This window comes from Danio rerio, chromosome 3, assembly GCF_049306965.1.
Source record: "Danio rerio strain Tuebingen ecotype United States chromosome 3, GRCz12tu, whole genome shotgun sequence".
NCBI lineage: Eukaryota > Metazoa > Chordata > Actinopteri > Cypriniformes > Danionidae > Danio > Danio rerio.
The window spans coordinates 25629688-25648802 of NC_133178.1; the positions used below are offsets into that span (position 1 = coordinate 25629688).

Genomic DNA, 19115 nt, shown 5'->3' on the forward strand with positions numbered 1-19115 from the left:
TTAAGCAGTCATGAATGTGAGGTCAAAGCATGATGCCAAGAAGGCACGAACACTTCTGTTTTTACCAGTTATCAGTTTTACCAGGATCAGTTTTAGGCCCTTTGTTGTTTACAATTTACATGCTACCCCTGGGAGACATTATTAGAAGACATGGGATCAGCTTTCACTGCTATGCAGATAATACTCATTTACTGATATTTCAACTAAACCTGATGAGACGTCTGAACTCTCTAAGCAAACTGGGAGTATTAAAGATGTTAAAGACTGGTTGACCAACAATTTTCTTCTCTTAAAATTCAGACAAAACAGAATTGTTACTTATTGGGCCTAAATCCTGTACACAGCAGATCTCACAACTCAACCTGTAATTAGAGGGGTACAAATTAATTATTAGCTCTACTGTACAGTAACTTATCATTTCTCCCACGTCACAAAAACCACCTTCTTACATCTGAAAAATATCGCTAACTTAAGTATGCTATCCATCTCAGATGCAGAAAAGCTAGTCCATGCTTTTATGACTACTAAACTGGGTTACTGTAATGCTCTGTTCGCTGGTTGCCCAGCATCCTTTATTAATAGACTTCAGCTAATACAAAATGCAGCTACCATTCTTATCAGGCCCAGAAAATATGATCATATCACCCCGTCCTTATTTCCGTTTTTAAATAATCTAGCTCCTGTTTATCTAACCAATCTTCTGTTTCGCTACAATCCAACCGGCTCTTTAAGATCTCAAAACTCAGGGCTTCTGGCTTGCTTCGTTTGGGACTTGTGGAGCTGTGTATCGATGGATTTGCTCTTCAGTGTTTGAACCTTCAGCAATGAAATTTAAACCACACTGAACTGAACTTCAACTCTGAAATCTGGACTTTACTAGAACTACTATGTTAAGCGGCTTTGAAACAATCCACATTGTAAAAGCGCTATAGAAATAAACTTGAAATAGTTGAAAATTGAAATAAACTTGAAAATGACTTTCTTTTTATTTTCAATGCAATTATTGTATTTTCATTTTACTTTATTTATAAAGCACTTCACAACCACCGAGCAACAGATCAAAGTGCTGAACAGTAAAATTAAAATTATAATGGAATAAAAATAATGGTATCACCTTATTTTGATGGTCCCTTTAACGCATTTTGTTGAATTTAAGTGACATTTTATCTTCATGTCAACTAATTCTTATTAGATTATAAGAAGACTGTTAGGTTGGGGTTAGTTTAAGCTGACATGTACTTGAAAAGTTTCTTATAATCAGTTATATGTGTTGAAGGAGCAGTCTCAGCAGATATTAAGCAGACAGTCTACTAATACTCAAATGAGAAGTAACTGACATGTCGTTGCAATAAAATTTTAGTCAACAAAATGAGCAATAGGGACCAACAAAATAAAGTCTTACCAAAATAATAAAAAAACACACATAGCACATAGTATACATTTAAAACAATAATAACTGCACATGTAAGCCATACCTATACACTATATAACAAATATCAGATAAGGTGTCAAAGGTCAAGAAAAATAGGTAGGTTTTGAGATGTGATTGAAACAAAGACAGCAAAGGGGCCTGCCTAATGTAACAAGGTAGAGCATTCCATAACTTGTGGGCAGCCGCAGCAAATGCAAGGTGACCTCTAAGCTTACGTCTGGTTTTTGGGACTCTAACAAGCAGCTGATATGCTGATCTAAGAGAACGTGATGGTATTTGGGGGTTTAACAGTTCAGATATATAGTGTGTAGTAGAACCATTTAAGGATTTAAAAATAAACAAAAAGATTTTAAAATGAATTCTATATTGTACAGGTAACCAGTGAAGTGAAGATAAAATCGGAGTAATATGATCAAACTTGCGACTCCTTGTTAAAAGACGTGCTGCAGTATTTTGCACCTGCAAACGGGCCAAAGAACTTATACCTAAATATAGTGAATTACAGTAATCCAGGCGGGTAGTGATGAAGGCATGGATTATATTAAAGGTGCAGTAGGTGATCTGCCAAAATGCTAACCGCTTAGCATTGGATCTTTGGAATCTTTGGACAGCGGGGAGGGACTGTGATTCAAAGCCACACGCCCTGAAATCACGAGCACGCGCACCGCGTCACAACAGCAGACAAACAACCCACTAGCTCATGTCATTCGCCAGTTAGTTAGTGCCAGCGCCGTGCAGGAATTATATTTATTACTTAGCCACACTTACATGCTATTTCAGAGTGAATATTTAGAGTAGCACGGTAAACAGTATAGGAAGGCCGTCATTGTTCAAAAATGACCCAATGTGAATATAAAAGCAACTTCAGCTCAATAAAGCAGGTTAGGCGGAATAGCGCTATTTACTGATGTTTTGTTGTTAAACTAAATATAAATCTATCTATAAATCATTATCGATGCTGTAAAAGAATCTTATGAAACTGAAAATAATCACATTAATCTTTCACCGGGAGATTTCCGTGGCTAAACAACATGTCTGTGCATATAAGTCATTCATAACACAACACAATCTAACATCAGCTAAGCCTGACTAAAATAGTTTTAAAACAGAACATTACCTGACTAACAGTAATACTTCAGCCATGGTGTCGTACTTCCTCCAGCGTGCTAAAGTAACTCCAATATTGATTCAGGTTTTTAAAAGTTTCAATTCAGCATTTGATTTCTCCCGGTCTGTCTCGTGGCCGCGCGGCCGCTTATACAGACGGGCCGATCTGCGTGAACTTGTCTGCGCAGAAGTCAGACAGACAGTCTGAGCTGCTTATCGGAATCATGGGAGACGTCGGTCCGACTCTATTTAATTGGAGGAACATTTTTTAGTTTTATGCCTTACTCAGAATATAAAAATACATATAAACATATTTAGATCATTTACTTTAATCATTACTATTGGACTGTAAAGAGACTTTCAACCAGCACAACAAAAAATGTTTCTGAGACAATCACCTACTGCACCTTTAAATATAATTTATTTAATAAAATTAAATGTTATTTATTTAGGGTGACGCTGTGGTGCAGTGGGTAGCATGATTGCCTCACAGCAGGAAGGTCGCTGGTTCGATTCTTGGCTGGGTCAAATAGCATTGCTTTGTGAAGTTTGCATGTTCTCCTCGTGTTTGCGTGGGTTTCCTCTGGGTGCTTTGGTTTCCCCCACAAGTCCAAAGACGTGGTATTGGCGAATTGGGTATGCTAAAATTGACAGTATAGTGTATGTGGGTGAATGAGTATGCACATTGGTGTTTCCCAGTGATGGGTTGCAGTTGGAAGGGATTCTGCTTTGTAAAAAATATGCAGGATAAGTTGGCGGTTCCACTGTGGTGACCCCAGATTAATAAATAAAGCCGAAAAGAAAATTAATATTTTTTTTGTTACTCAGCAAATGTGCATTTCTCTTTACAAAAAGACAGCTCTATACATTCTTATGTGATAACTGGAAATCATACAACTAAAGTTGTAACAAAACATGAGTCAATTAAATATTTTCAATGTAAAATGGCCTATGATAGAACTAAATAATGCTAATGGTTCATTCTGTCACAACCCTTTATAAATAACTAAGGCAATAAGCCAAAGAAAAGTAAGTGATGCTATAGGTCATTTAAAAAAAAAAAAAATAAAATAAATACCTATTGCTATTAATAATCTGGCAGGCCTCTTAATAGTCACATTGCAAAAGTAAATTGTTTATTTAAGATTTAAAGATAAAGATATATTTTTATTATTATTATTACTACAATGATGACCATGCTATTTTATGTTTGATTGTTCAGTTTCTGTACCTAGATACTCTCCAGTAAACCATAAAGCCCTGTTTATTTCACTGTCATCTTTACTCTGTTGTATATATATATACACACACACACACACACACACACACACACACACACACACACACACACACACACACACATACATTATATATATATACACACTTGTAATTTATACAAATGCAATCTATCTACAGTGCTCAGCATATTTAAGTACACCCCTCACAAATCTTTTTGAATCTTTTGAATTCATATTGTTAATAGGAAGCTATACAATATTATATTTGAGCTTATACATCAGATTAGTCTGTACTGAAGTCAAATCTGGAGCTTATCTAACAAAATAACTCATGATAACGGTCAAAAAAGTAGTACACCCAAATTTATGTAATAGAAAAATATTAAATACAAATAAAAAAAGAGGAAAAATTAAAAGAAGCAAAAATGAAATTTTGTAGGTTGTAATTTGTGTTTGCAATATTTTGCTTGAATTTAAATTGATTATCTTCAACTTCTAAATATGTTTGATGACTAAAATATTGTTTTAATAAACATATCCGTTTAATAAATCTGTTTTGTTTAAATAGATTAAAAAGTTCATTTTTAAAAATGGTTTGTATTTAATTTTGCTGAGCACTGTAACTGAATGAAATAATTGCAAATAGAGCTTTTCTATTAATCTGCTGAAATTATAATTGTATTGCAATCCATAAATCACTGAAAAACAAAATATCACAATGTGAGATTTTTCCAATATTGTGCAGCCCTACCTCCTAATATTAATTACGTTGTTTGTGTTCACTCAAAATGTTCCCTCTCATTTGCCATTCCTGCCCAACACCAAACAAACAATCAACAGAGGATCTGATTTACAAGCAGTGTGCATATAAGAAAGAAACTGTGTCTGTCAGCGAAATGTAAGCTGTCAGTGAAACTCTCAAGTGCTCAGTCTGTCCACATGCAGTAGTATGTTTTAAAGGAATAGTATTAAGTGACTTAAAAATAAACTGGCAAACAGACATGGGGAAATTACGTTGGTTATAGATTATGGATTTCAGTTTTGGTTTCTTTTCCATTTATTGCCACGGCCAAGTTAAATGAAAGGTCATTTAGATAAGCTTTATTTCCCCTGAATATTGTTTCAATAAAATGCCACCTACTGACTAATTGGTTTGTCTCTTATGTCTCTTCTTGTGAGAATCCATCCTTCATGATTACTCACTGTATGCACATTCAAATAAAGATCACAACTGACATATGTACTCACTGAACTCTTGTGAGCACTCTGCTCAGTCTGTAAGGTGAACACCGAGAGGTCTCCGTTCAGGATAACATCAGCCAGAGAGTGAACCAGTGGCTGGTAGTGGATGATCAGGAACACCTAGAGACATTGGACATAATATGTTGTTACATATGCAGCTCAGAGTATAGGCCATAATTGTTATCAGCTACTCATAAAAAAAAAATAAAATAAAAAAAAAATCACAACAAAAACAAACCAGTTTTTTGTACCTGTGACAGCAGGTAGAGTGACACCTGAGGGTTGATTTTGCGGTCTTCAGTCTGGGGAAAATAAATATTGGCATTATGTGGCATGCAAAAAAATCCAAGTTGTGGAAAAAAAATGCAAAAAATAAGAATCACTGTGCTTGAATCACAAACATAAAAATTGCAGTTTAGAAATTTAAATGTCATTAAGTTAGTTTTATATATATAGATAGATATATAGATATATAGATAGATAGATAGATAGATAGATAGATAGATAGATAGATAGATAGATAGATAGATAGATAGATAGATAGATAGATAGATAGATAGACAGACAGAAGTTTGGAGTCAGTACTTTTTTTTCAAGTTTTTTTAAAAAAGTTATTCTGTTCATCTAGGCAGCATTTATAAAATGTAAAAAAAATTTAATTGTTAAATATTTATTAAGATTTTAAATAACTGCTTTCTTAGGTATGTCGTTTTAAATCAAATTATTACTCCAGTCATCATTGCTATTATTACTATTACCATTTTATTATTATTATTATTATTAATAATAATAATAATAATAATAAATATTAGGGTGATTTCTGAAGAATCATGTGACTCTTAAGACCTGTGAATAATAAAGCCATATTCAAATGTCACAGTAAAGACTTTCAGATAATTAAATACTGCTTCTTTACATTCCATTTATGGTTTAATTTTTTTGAGTTTTATTTAAATGAGTAATACAACATTGATAATTACAATAATAAGTAAAGTTACTTAAAGCACCATATGATCTTATTAAAGTACTTTTTAAAAGGTCATGTGAAAAGATCACCCCAGGAATGAAATACATTTTAAAGGTGTCACAATGGAAAACAGTAGTAGTTTATTGTTTATCCCAACACACTTTTATTCAACCAGCAAGTTTTTTTTTTTTTACTGGAAATGACACAGGCTTCTCCCATTCTCAGCTTTTCTTTGCATTTAAACAAAACTCAAAAACTTATGTTATGAATAATTTTAGGTTTGTATGTATACACAGGGTTCATATACAGTTTTACTACCAAAATTCCCTGACTTTTTTAAGACTTTCAAGAACATTTTCATAACGTAATGTTTTATGTAATGTCTACATATACATGGTAAATAATAAGAAAAACAATGACCTTTAAATTTCTTACAGGATATCTACACTGTTTCAATTTGAACTACACTGTTTCAGTTTACTATGATATTTTATGTGAAGCTGCTTACACAGCACTGACCATGTGAAAGCAAGTTTTTGGCCAAGAACAGAAAAGAAGTTCAATTCAATTCAATTCACTTTTGTTTGTATAGCACTTTTACAATGTAGCTTGTGTGGATCCGCAATAGTCCCATTGTAGGATATGCAATGTTGGGATTATAGTTTAATCATAATGGAGTAAAAGTTTATCAACTGCATGCATTTTTAAAGAGCTAGTTTACCCAAAAATCACATACCATTTTCATTACACCCTTCACTTATTTCAAACATTAATATTTGACTTAAAAAAAAACACACAAAATGCATTAAATTTAATAACTCCTATAGTATTGAAACAAGAGAGTGAGTAAATAGTGAGTAAATTTTAATCTGTAAGTAAACTATACCCTTTAACGCCTACAACTGTGTGTGAACATTTCCATATTTCAAATTTTTAAACATCCGGCCACAACAGTTTTTTTTATAATAATAATTTATTTGTTATATATTATTCGAGATTCACTTCTCTACAAAAGCCCCCCAATCAATCAAAATAAGCCTGTTAAATAATCTGGTGAAATTTTAATATATATATTTTATTCATATCGCAATATATATCATAGAAATGTCAGATTTTTCCAATATTGTGCAGCCCTAATTTAAGTATGCAGATATTTGTTAAACTAATTTCCATGACTTTTCCAAAACTTTGTGGGTTTTTTGTTTTTCCAAAACTTTTCCAAGCCTGAAAAAATGCCTTGTCGAAATTCTATGACTTTTCCAGGTTTTCCATGACCACATGAACCCGGTATAAATAATCAATTGATCACTTACAATGGCAAAATGCAGTGTAAGCCTGGATTAAACACTAGCCTACTAGATGCAAGCTAGTTGTTTTTTAGACAAGTGTAGTAATATCCTCACCTGTTCTTGGGTGACCAGTGAATACACATAGAGGGGCAGGAAGAGGCGGTTGAGGAGGTGGTCAGTCAGCACATCATTAAGAAACTCACAATTGATGGTGAGAATGTCATTCAGATAGTGAAGATGGTCAAGGTGCTCGGCTACCAGATCACTGAGTTTTCCTCTGTTTTTATGCCTAATCAGAATAAATACAGATAGGAACGCAATCACAGCATTAATCATACTATATGAAAACAGTACTTAATACATAATGTTAGAAAGAGAAGTTATGTTTTGAATTCAGATGGTTTGGTATGAAGCTCACTGAGATAAAATGTGGACTAAAGTGACACCTAGTGGTATAGAGAATACACAAAATCCATTCTGAATATTATGAAAGCCTTACTCTTCATCAGTCTGCACACATTTGTCCAGCTCGATGACGTGGCTACCGATGAACCAGACCAAATTGGAGAAGTACGGCACAGCTGTTTTATCCCGGATGTAGTGTAGCATGTGCTGGTTGTCCACTGCAGGGATTGACAAACGAGGACATTGTAACTCAGGAACAAACAGAGGGATCAGGAAATAACCACAGTGACGTGCGAAAAGTGTAGCATAACTAATAACACGAGAAAGGCACACACGATGACGGCAACTGGCCCTCATAAAGCGGTTAATTATAGAGCAATGGGCAGAGTGAATGGTCAGATGATGGAGGGTTAAGTTAAATGATGAAACCAAGCCTGGCTGACTACATTTGATCTTATGCAATTGACAAGTCCTGAATTAGGCATGCTTTGAATGTCTAAAGGCTCACTATGCAGTAAACAAAAGCATATGAAAAGGGTTCTGGCTGGGTGCTTACCGCCCCAAGTCAACTGACCTTTGCATGCTCCACTAGTAGAATAAATACAAATATAATACGAGCCTCTTTATGTTTGACATGTGAGATTAGGAATCATTTTAAAGTTCATAAATGGAATACAAGTTGATCTTTAGCCAATGAACCTCCAGAATCTTTTATTAGGAAATTAAAATGCGTAAATACAACCAACACGGTCCAAAGAAATAATAAAATAAAATAAAAATCACCATCAGATACAAAAAAAAAAGGTTGTGAACAAAGGCACCAATAAATAAGTATATTTTAAACTATTATTAAAACGTGTGTAAAGTGTAAACCTTCTGAATACACACACAAACAATGCAACTGTAAACAATAATTCAAGAGAGCATGCAATACGAGTGGCACAAGAAATTCTGAGTTTGACCACTTACATGAGACTGGAATAAGGCACACAGGAGTCACCATAGAAGGAGAGGGGAAGAACAGACAAAGGGTTAAACAGGATGAAGGGACTGAGCTAGTGGAGCTCTGGGCCCTAGAGGCCAAAAGATGAAACCATCACGCCATCTAGTGACTGACGCTAAACCTGCACAACAGACACTCAGGGAACCATAACAGACTAAAATACCAGACATATCGACAAGCCTCATGAATCTGCCAGAACATGCGAAAGCAAAAAGGAAAGCATACTGCCCAACTGCTTAATCCCCACAATCTAGGCATGTAACTAGAGGTTTAAAATAAGTTCAGTGCATTTATATAGTATGCATGTGATCGGTAGGCCCACACTGAATCTGCTTTTTAGCCCATCATTGAGTCTATTTATTTACTTGTGTAAACGTGTATAAATTTATATTTATTAAGTTTTTCAAATTCATTTCAGTAATATTATTGACCAATATGAAAACATTCATCTGAATATTTACAATACAGTTTAGAAAGTAATATTTTTGTCTTTTAGTAGATATATTATTTGACAGACTTGCTTTGTTTACCAAATAAGTGGATCTAGATGGATTTGCATTGTCAACGTTAAAAAAAAATAATAAAAAGCAATTTGTTTTTTCATATATTAAGTTTTTAGTTATGATACTCCCAAAATCACTCCACATAAATCTGCAGTTTTTTTTTTTTTTCTCAGCAGAAGTAGCCAAAAAATGTCCGCAGATTCTGTCTAGCCCTAGTGATCGGTCATAAGAAAATCAGTTATACCCCATTTAGACCCGGGAGGTAGACTCATACAGCACTTAAAAATGTTTGAATGACATTGCTATTCACCATATAATAAACAGATAAAAGTGTTACCAGTGTTACACAAAATTTCAAATGCTTGGTGGCCTTAAGATTTTTGTTGATTGCTAAAATTAGTCTCTTAGGCTCACTTATGTTGCATACAGTAAAAGATGAATAATATTGTGAATTAATGTGACAGTTAAATATATTTTGTTTCCATTTATATACATTTAATGTATAATTAATTCAATTGATTACTGCAAAGTTTTACACAGCCATTATGTCATTTTCATGACCTTTCAAAAAAGTAAACAAATAAATAATATGCGCGCAAATTTTGTGCTGCTTCATGTTTCTGTCAACCATGATAAAAATCTCAGGATACTTTGATGAATAGAATGTTCAAAAGTACAAAAATATTAAATGAAAATATCTTCTATTAAAAGCATATACTGTCAATTTTGACCAACCCAATGCATTACAGAATAAAAGATTATAAATGATTACCGATATTTTTACTATTAATTAAAAAAACACCTACTAATATTGACAGAGATGGGTTTTCATATTTGTCAAAAGACTGTATGATAAGCATCTATATTTATTTTAGAACAACTGACCTTTACTTTATAGAACAAGTAGATTTTTATTAAATGCAATGACTTTCAAGCATTTTCAAGTGTTTGCAAATATTATTAGTGCCATTTATATGCACATTTACATTACAGACATGCACTGACAGTACTTTGACCAAAAAAAAAAAAAAAACAATCTCCCCAGGGATTGACTAATTATCTAGAAGACAAAACAAATCCCAAAGGCAAGCACAAAGCAGGTAGTAAACATGTCAGTTAATGGAAGAAAGGAAGAATTTATGCTCAAGCACAAGCCAGAGAAACAGAGCAGCATAAGTCCTTTTTCCACCCAATCCAAGTGAAACCCCAGTGTGCCCGTGCATGTATGTAGCGTCAGCAGCGGTTCCTAATGCAAGTGTGTGTTACTCACGGATGACAGAGAGCAGCGTCAGCAGCATTGCCCATGCATCACAGGCATGACAGAGCGATTGACGGCAGTTGAATCAGGGCTCTACTCACCTTTGTACACATTGAGTGTGATAGTCCTGACCGCGATCCTGACCATGCTCTCTGGGTGGTTGAAAAACTTAATGGCCTCCGTGTACAGGGCAAAATCATTAGTGTGCTAGAAGCATGGGAGACAGAGAGCGAGGCCGTCAGCGTGGAGGATTAGCTCAGAGAGAGGAGAGCTGCAACTACTCATGCTACACAACACCTGGAGCTTTGTTTTCTTATGTGAATTCAAGATTTCTACAGAGAAGAAATGGGAACATAAAACCACTAAAATAGTCCCTGAATGCAATACTAATGGATGATAAGTAGATTTAAATGTGTGTAATTAAAATTCTTGTTACATATAACAAATACACACACACACACACACAAAGCAAAGTGTGTTCCCTTTTTTTTTTTGATTTGTAATACTAGATGGAGAAACAAGCTCATTTATTTTATATCCAGATTAAATATGCATTAAAGTTTAATAGATATGCTATATATAGCATGCATTTTATTGATTTTTTACTGTAAAATATAATAGATTTACTATTTGAACAACTTATTTGTTTTTTTTACTAATAACATCTGTTTGATCATTAATAATTAGTAGTATTTTAATTATGAAAACTCCATGTCAAAACAGACTAAAATCAATGAAGCTTATACCTTCCCAATCTTCAATGTTGCGCAGCTTAACTTGTCAGTAGAAACCATTATACATTTGTTCAGTTACATAAAACACATACACACACGCATATTGAAAATGTCCCCTCTTTTTTTTAGTGATGTAAAATCAGACGTTGAAACAAGCTCATTTTTGTTAAATGCACATCCACAGCTATAACTCCCAAACGTTTCCTCAACAATCACTGCTTAATCTCATTTAGTAGGCTGACCTGGCTAATTCTCAAGAGAAGTAACATCTCATACACTGTATAATTTTAGTAGACTTGATCTAGTTTAGTACAGTTTTTGGATTGATATTTTTCTATAAAAAGGATATCTAAAAATGATCGCATTTTACAATTATGTTACATTTGTTTACATTGGTTAAAATAAAAACATAGCTTGGAGTATTTAATAAATACTTTTGAAACAATTTATGAACATACATTATTAAGAAGTAACATTACTTCATCTGCTTACTTTATTTATTTATGAAACTTGGATAACCTGAATAAAAAACAAAAAGCTGTATAGAGCATTCAGAAAGTATTCACAGTGATTCATTTTTGCTTTATATTTTTAAGACAATGTGAAAGACGTTTGTGGAAAATCTTTGTAAATTTAATAAAAATAAATAAATAAATCACAAGTTCTATGCATTCACAACCTGTGCCATGGCACACAATATTGAAATCAGGAGCCCCTTGTCATGCCCGAAATGTTTCTAGAACTTGATTGGATTCAACAAGTGGCAAATTCAGTTGACAAGACATCAAGGTCACAGTCAAGTGAAGGTCACATATTTGTCTATAAGGTCACACAGTTAACTTAATAGTGTATGTAAGAGCACAAACCAAACCATCAAGTACAACTAATTTTTCTGTAGACCTCCGAGACAGGATTGTATGAAGGCACATATATGGAGAAGGGTACAAAAAAGCAGGATTGAAAAAATGGGTTCTTCCTATAATCTGTTGCAGAGCAAAAATGAACATTTAGTGTGGAATTCGATGGTCACTCTGAAGGAGCTCGAGCTTTTCTCTGTGGAGAGAAGAAAAACTTCCAGAACAACAACCCTCTCTCTCTGCAGCACTCCATTAATCAGGCCTGTATGTTAGAGTGGCTAAACACCATGACAGTATGTCTGGAGTTGCTAAAAACTCTTTGTCTGGAGGAAACCATTGGCCAATGCCATCCCTAGAGTGAAGAATGGATGCATAAAGCCAAGATAGCAAAGAGGCTATAAGACAGGGGTGTCCAAACTCGGTCCTGGAGGGCCGGTGTCCAGCTGAGTTTAGCTCCAACTTGCTTCAACACATCTGCCAGGAAGTTTCTAGTATATCAAATAAGAGCTTGATTAGCTGATTCTGGTGTGTTTTATTAGGGTGGGAACTAAACTTTCCAAGACACCGGCCCTCCAGGACTGACTTTGGATACCCCTGCTATAGGGTGTTGATCACCTGATGTGAAGCACAACAGCAAGTCTTTTAGTCTTTTAGAATAGTAAACATGGTTTTCCATGAGAGTATGCACACCAGCCTGTTTGTGTTACTTAGCAATATATATATATATATATATATATATATATATATATATATATATATATATATATATATATATATATATATATATATATATATATATATATATATATATATATATATATATATATATACACACACACACATTATATATATATATATATATATATATTATTTATTATTATTATTTTTTTTTCTTTTCTTTTAATTTTGACCCACTTATGGGACATCTATGTCAAAGTTCCTGAATTGTCCAACCAGAGCTCAGAAATATCTGGAGAGATCCAAAAATGACAATAACTGTTAAACCTGATGAAGCTTGGGAAGGACTCCAAGCATGGAGAAACTGCTAAAAAATAAGTGTGTCAATATTGTAGCATTACACTCAAAAATATTTCAGGCTATAATGAGCACCAATTTAGGTGCTTCAACAAGCTACAAAGGCTTTGAATATTTAGGTCTATTTTTTATTATTTCAATAAATTAGCAATTACTTTATACCAACTACTTTCACGTTGTCATTATGGGGTATCGTTTGTAGGATTTTGAGGAAAAGTATGAATTTAAAATAAAACATAAAATATTCTGGGATAAGGCTGTAACAACAAAATGGAAAAAAACTAAGCACTGCGAATACTTCCGGAATGCACGTAATGTTTAACTAACAAGTGTTGAGAAAGATTTACACTACACTAATCTTATTTTAAAGATTTACTCTTTACTTTAGATTTAAATGTTAAAGTATTTTGTCCTTTGCTGAATAAAAATCCAAAATACAGAAATCTTAATACTAATAACTGCTAAATGTTTAAAAACAGATTATTTGATGTATATGGTTACTGGTGTAACAGGCCAATTCACACCACACCAACAGCACATGCCTCTCTGACACAACATACACAAAGTGTTGTAATCTGTAGGTGTTGAAGAAAAATACTATTCAAATGCATTCTACAAATTAAAATAAACATCAATAACTTACACTGATTTACATAATTCTAACTGTAATTTTACACTAATAATGTATATAAAAACAATGCAGCTTCAAATCTCTCATAGAGTGAATCCTTCCGTTTAGGCCTTCTCTATTCCTGACACCAATGATCCCCAGTATCAAAGGTGCCACAGAATAAAGAGCACACGACTGTTAAACACAACCATTTACAGTACACCAATAACTTCCCCCTATACAAAGGAGCCCTGAAACATATGTCACCTTCCAATCAGCATAAAAAAAACTAGTTAACTTACAACTGGCCCTTTTCTGTCCGAAATGAAACAAAATAATTGCTCAAGTTGCATGAAGACACAGGAAACATGGTTTTACAGAGTCACAGTGAGCTGTTAGCTCTTCCTGGAAGAGCTCTGCTCGATCACAATCGAACCCACAAATAAAAGCCCCCTTCTGCTTTCAGTACATGATCTGTCATTTAAAAAATGAGAGCTGCCCCAGCAAATGCATCTTACCTCATTGTAAAAAAAGTGAACGGTGTGGTTGTTCAGCTTCAAAGACAAAGTCTTCAAAAATGAGATATAGTACGCCATAATTTCTTCATCGGAGAAGTCAAATTTATGCACAATAATGGAATTAACATGATTATTAGACAGCAAGTAATCTGAAAAGGAAAATAATGCAATATTGAACATTCAGAACATTAACATAAAATCATAATGCATTAATCGTCCCCTCCCCCTTTCTGCAATTACTTACACAGAGAGGTCTCATGACTGATGTTCTCGAAAAGAATGTTGAGCGTTTGCAGAAGCTGGACACAAACATAGCGTCCAGATTTCTGTCGTAATATATTGAGGAAAAATGCAAACATATTCTTCTCCAAAAAGAAGCTATGAAGAAAGCATGATGCATTCAGTCACTTATAACATGATTTAGTTTTTTGGAATTTAAAAAAAATAACAACAGAAAGGCAAAACTCACTCAAACACTGAGCTGTCATTCTGATCACCCCAGATGAGAATCTCAGTAATGGAGCGAATAGTTTCCACGAGAAGATTTCTGTTGTGATCAGTCACTGTTGTGTTCTTTGTTAGGACATGGTACATATACCTAAATAAAATATGGTTTGCATGTCAAATGAAATGTCATATTATCACTACACCTTACATATTAACATATCTTTAAAAATTTTCATATTAGAAAGCAACATTAAATAATATGTTTAAAACTACAGTAATCTAACATAATATAGAATTACATAAACTAACTTAACGTTACTGTACAGTGGCCACTATTATTATGTCACAAAAATCTTACTAACGTTAAATAGCTCACTTGATTTTGACAAGTCCGCTGTTTTACACACACAAACGCGGGCTTGATTTAACCATTAAAATTAATTATGTCAGTAGAAATAATACGTTTCAATTTTCTAAACGTACCAATGACTTTCCACAGCAATGACTAACACTGGCTCAATAATACAGCTTTAACTCTACGAGCTAGCGAACTAGCTACAAATTACCCAAAACAACTTACTTCAAATGGTCCAAAGAATGAATGTTTTTAGACTTCCCCTGTCCTCCGACCCAGCTTCTTGACCGCCCAAACATTTTCGGTTGCTTTTATCTCGCAAACTCTATGTTTTCAGCCCAATTTGCTAAGCGTAGGAATCCATATCCGCCGCAGTGAAGGCCCCGGAATCCTCACATGAAAACATACCTGGCGACCTATCGCTCAAGACAGCCCAGCTCACGTTATCTTGGGATTTGTAGTTTATCTCAGTTCTGACTAGAACGCATTAACATCTCACCACCACATCGCCACGCACTCTATTTCCCAGAGTTCATTGCGCAGGCAACGGTTTTGGTGAAGTCATGAGAAAGCGCCGATTGTTTTTGTTTTTCACGCGTTATAAAGCTTCGCCGAGCATTCGGGTGATTTATATTTCTGAATGTTCAGCATTTTAACAAGGACTCGGGATATATGTGTCCTAATGTCAAAGAGCAGCACGTGGCCTTGGAACATTCAAGCATGCTTTCCTTCACTAACTTATGCGCTGTATAGTGGAAACATACGTGATTGTTGAACGGATTGCAGGAGGAATTCTGCTGAAAAGGGAGTTGCACCGCTACTTGACGAAGACGAATGGATACACACTTCATCACTACCTTGTTTCATATAAAGTGCGATTAAATGCCTTTAATGTGTCTGTTCTGCTCTTTGAAACTGAAGTCTATGTGGTGGAGTCTATGACAAACTCAGTTTACTTTCAGTTAGATTCAGTGGAATCGCTAATCGACGAGCTTCCATATATGTATTATCTCGGCCTGTTTTTTGTCAATGTCTTAATCCTCTACTATGCCTTTTTAATGGAGTACATAGTTCTTAATGTAGGGATAGTGTTCTTGCCAGAGGATATGGACCAGGCTCTCGTGGATTTGGGCGTTCTCTCTGACCCAGCATCTATTCCCTATGACACAGACACTGAACTGGATGTTTTTGAGGGATATCTGGAATAGACTAACGCTACTATGACTGGCAATCCCAGCCGAAGCTGCTTTGGGCAAGGTGTCATTTGGTTAAAGGAGAACCATTGTCAAAGGGAACTACATTTGGCATTAAAAGATGCTGCAGTGGTCAGTTAGTATAAAAATGAATGTCATGAATAAGTAAGTCATGTTAAAATATATATGTGATTCATACAAAGTCGGGAACAAATCTACATTAAGTGTCTTGTCCTTACAGGCTGTCCAGACTCGGAGAACTGACCTGCCATCATGCTACATGGAATATTTTACCTGGAACAGATAAGCTGAGCGGACCGTGTGCTTTTCCATGGAGCAGCCAGTCAGTGTTTCTTCAGAGCTCAAATTCAGGCACTAACCACTACTGTGGGTATTAATATTACATTAGCCTATTTATTTTTAGCTTGGCCTTCAGCACTCGGGCAGGATTCTGTGTCGATGTGACCCCGTAGACAGGCGCCCTTAAATGTGGTCTGCCTTGGCATGTTTTCTTTCCCTTTAATACCATTTAAATGAGCAATACGTCATGACACACACACAATCCGCCTGAATCAGTGTTTTATTTTCTATGAGACTCCTTTTGGAACCACATATTTGTGACGAAATGAATTATTTGGCTAAGGTTCATTTACCAGTTCAGTATATATTTAATAAATGATTACTTTGACTTTCCATGGTGTCATATTTGACTTTCAAATCTCTAGTGCCTAATTATAGAAAGTCACTGTGCTAGCTTTGCTTTTCTAAATGAAAACCTACACTGTTACCTACCTGTCTGTCTGATCATAATAACAGAAATATATCCATTCACATGATCTTTCATTTACACAAAAACTATTTACAGAAGAAAGTGTGAGTGGACAAAGTATTTATAATAGGCATGAAACTTAAGGATTTCTAACAGAAACCCATTAGGTTGAATAGGAGTTATACTCAATTAATTTGGAATAAAAGCAAACAAATAAATACACTACTTGACAAAAGTCTTTTCATTGTTCTCAGTTGTAAAAGCAACAAATAATGACTTCTAGTTGATCATTTGGAAAAGTGGCAGAAGGTAGATGTTTCTGATGAATCATCTGTTGAACTGCATCCCAATCATTACAGATACTGCAAATGACCTATTGGAACTCACATGGACCCAAGATTCTCATAGAAATCAGTCAAGTTTGGTGAAGAAAAAATCATAGTTTGGGGTTACATTCAGTTTGGGGGCGTGCGAGAGATCTGCAGAGTGGATGGCAACATAAACAGCCTGAGGTATCAAGACATTTGTGCTGCCCATTACATTAAGCCTGGTTTATACTTCTGCGTCAAGTGACTGGCGTAACTCACGGTGCATGCAACGCGCGTGGCTGTGCATTTATACTTCTGCACACTGTTACGGTTGGTCTGCATTAACACTTCAGAAACGCTAGTTGGCAGTGAGGTGTTAATGCTCCTCTGTGTCGAGTTTCTCCGATGGTGTTTTGTTTTTTATGAACGCTTCCTGAATGTACAAGTGGCTCAAACTCGCTCCTTTTGAGGCAGGACTGGCAGACATGCAACATCTTTAACTATGAGGTAAACACAAAACAAAACTTTCCATCCGGAGATCCTTCACGGGACTTCACACTGGTAAACAATCGCTCCATCGGGCTCACCCAGACTCGTCAGCGATATCAAGCCGACCAATCACAGAGCTTGTGCTACGCATCGTTGCGACGTGTAGTTACATTTTTTGAGAGGTGCACAGCAGCGACGGCCACGGGATAGGGCTATGCGTCAATGCGTAGGCTGAGCTGTAGCATACAAGTGTGCTTGACCCAGAAGTATAATTCAGCCTTTACAAACAACAGGAGAGGGCAAATTCTTAAGCAGGATAAAGCTCCTACTCATACTTCAACCTCCACCTCAACAGTCCTGAAAGCAAAGAAGCTCAAGGTGCTCCAGGATTGGCCAGCCCAGTCACCAGACATTAACATTATTGATGTCTGGGGTAAGTTGGAGGCATTGAAGATGAATCCAAATAATCTTGATGAACTCTGGGAGTCCTGCAAGAATGCTTTCTTTTTCATTCCAGACTTTATAAATAAATTTGAGTCACTACAGAGACGTATTGATGCAGTCAGCCAAGCTCATGGGAGTCAAACACATTATTTATTCTTTTTCCACTGCACCATGACTTTATATTCTATACTGTACATTGTTTCTGTTAAGAGACCAGACTTTTGTCTAACTCAGGTCTTACTGTTCTAATTAAATAATTAAAAATCAAGACATGATCATATTTTATTTTGCTAAAATAAGTGTAATCTAGAGGCCTTTATCTTTTATATATTCCGCTTCTGATACCAAAAGATCAACCAGAAGTCAAGGCATTTGCTGTTCCTAAAACTTTATAGGCGACAAGACTTTTGTTAGGTAGTGTATTTTTGATTATTCGTGTAGTTTTCTTCATAATAAATATATTTTTAACAATGTTAAACTTGTCATTAAAAAAAACATGTTGAAAAAAGAACTATATAGCTAGAGTTTTCTTGTTTTGACACATTAAAATGTGGTTAAGAAATAAATATATATTTTTTCCCAATTCCATTGGTCCAACCATTCCATTGGCAATTACAAAAAATCCTTAGTGTTTAGCCAGTATAAGTCTAAAATTCCATTGATAATGGTCTTAAAAAGTCTTCGGTTTAACGATGAAACCTACAGAATATATCTGTCTACCTGTCTGTCTATCTATCAACGGTATGTATGCAGTGCTTGGATTATGTAATCATAATTTGTAAACATTTTGGCAGTTGCAATTATGTCAGATTATGTTCTGAAATGCTTATAATCATACTACAATTACATGAATATTCCCGCAAGGTGAGTAAATTATTCTGTTTTCTCTGTTAAATTTTCAAAATAAGCCAG

General features: G+C 34.9%; 2 protein-coding genes across 9 annotated transcripts in view; one reads left to right on the plus strand and one right to left on the minus strand.

Moving 5' to 3' along the window:
- Window positions 1–15398, minus strand: part of clec16a (C-type lectin domain containing 16A) — an 81275-nt gene extending 65877 nt beyond the window's left edge. For 4 of the 8 annotated variants that reach the window (XM_005163918.5, XM_073944522.1, XM_005163916.5 and 1 more), the window contains exons 1-9: window positions 15226–15398; window positions 14668–14796; window positions 14443–14576; window positions 14199–14347; window positions 10546–10651; window positions 7775–7898; window positions 7390–7564; window positions 5271–5321; window positions 5026–5139 (exon numbers count right to left, since the gene is read on the minus strand). In XM_005163918.5, the coding sequence (XP_005163975.1) occupies window positions 5026–5139; window positions 5271–5321; window positions 7390–7564; window positions 7775–7898; window positions 10546–10651; window positions 14199–14347; window positions 14443–14576; window positions 14668–14796; window positions 15226–15299 (1056 nt within the window). In that variant the 5' untranslated portion in view covers window positions 15300–15398. Of the gene's footprint in view, window positions 1–5025; window positions 5140–5270; window positions 5322–7389; window positions 7565–7774; window positions 7899–8649; window positions 10652–14198; window positions 14348–14442; window positions 14577–14667; window positions 14797–15225 lie in introns of all 8 variants that reach the window. The other 4 variants (XM_073944523.1, XM_073944525.1, XM_068218017.2 and 1 more) reach the window with 1 other exon arrangement.
- Window positions 15399–15548: 150 nt separating this feature from the next.
- On the plus strand, window positions 15549–16876 carry dexi (Dexi homolog (mouse)). Its single transcript, NM_001003764.3, has 2 exons — window positions 15549–16358; window positions 16435–16876. The coding sequence occupies exon 1, from the start codon at window positions 15939–15941 to the stop codon at window positions 16206–16208; it is 270 nt and encodes an 89-aa protein (NP_001003764.1). The 5' UTR covers window positions 15549–15938; the 3' UTR covers window positions 16209–16358; window positions 16435–16876.
- The last annotated feature ends 2239 nt before the right edge of the window (window positions 16877–19115 follow it).

What these genes read in the sequence shown, in the direction of transcription:
- dexi (NM_001003764.3), top strand. Translation starts at nt 15,939, where the DNA reads ATGACAAACTCAGTTTACTTTCAGTTAGATTCAGTGGAATCGCTAATC.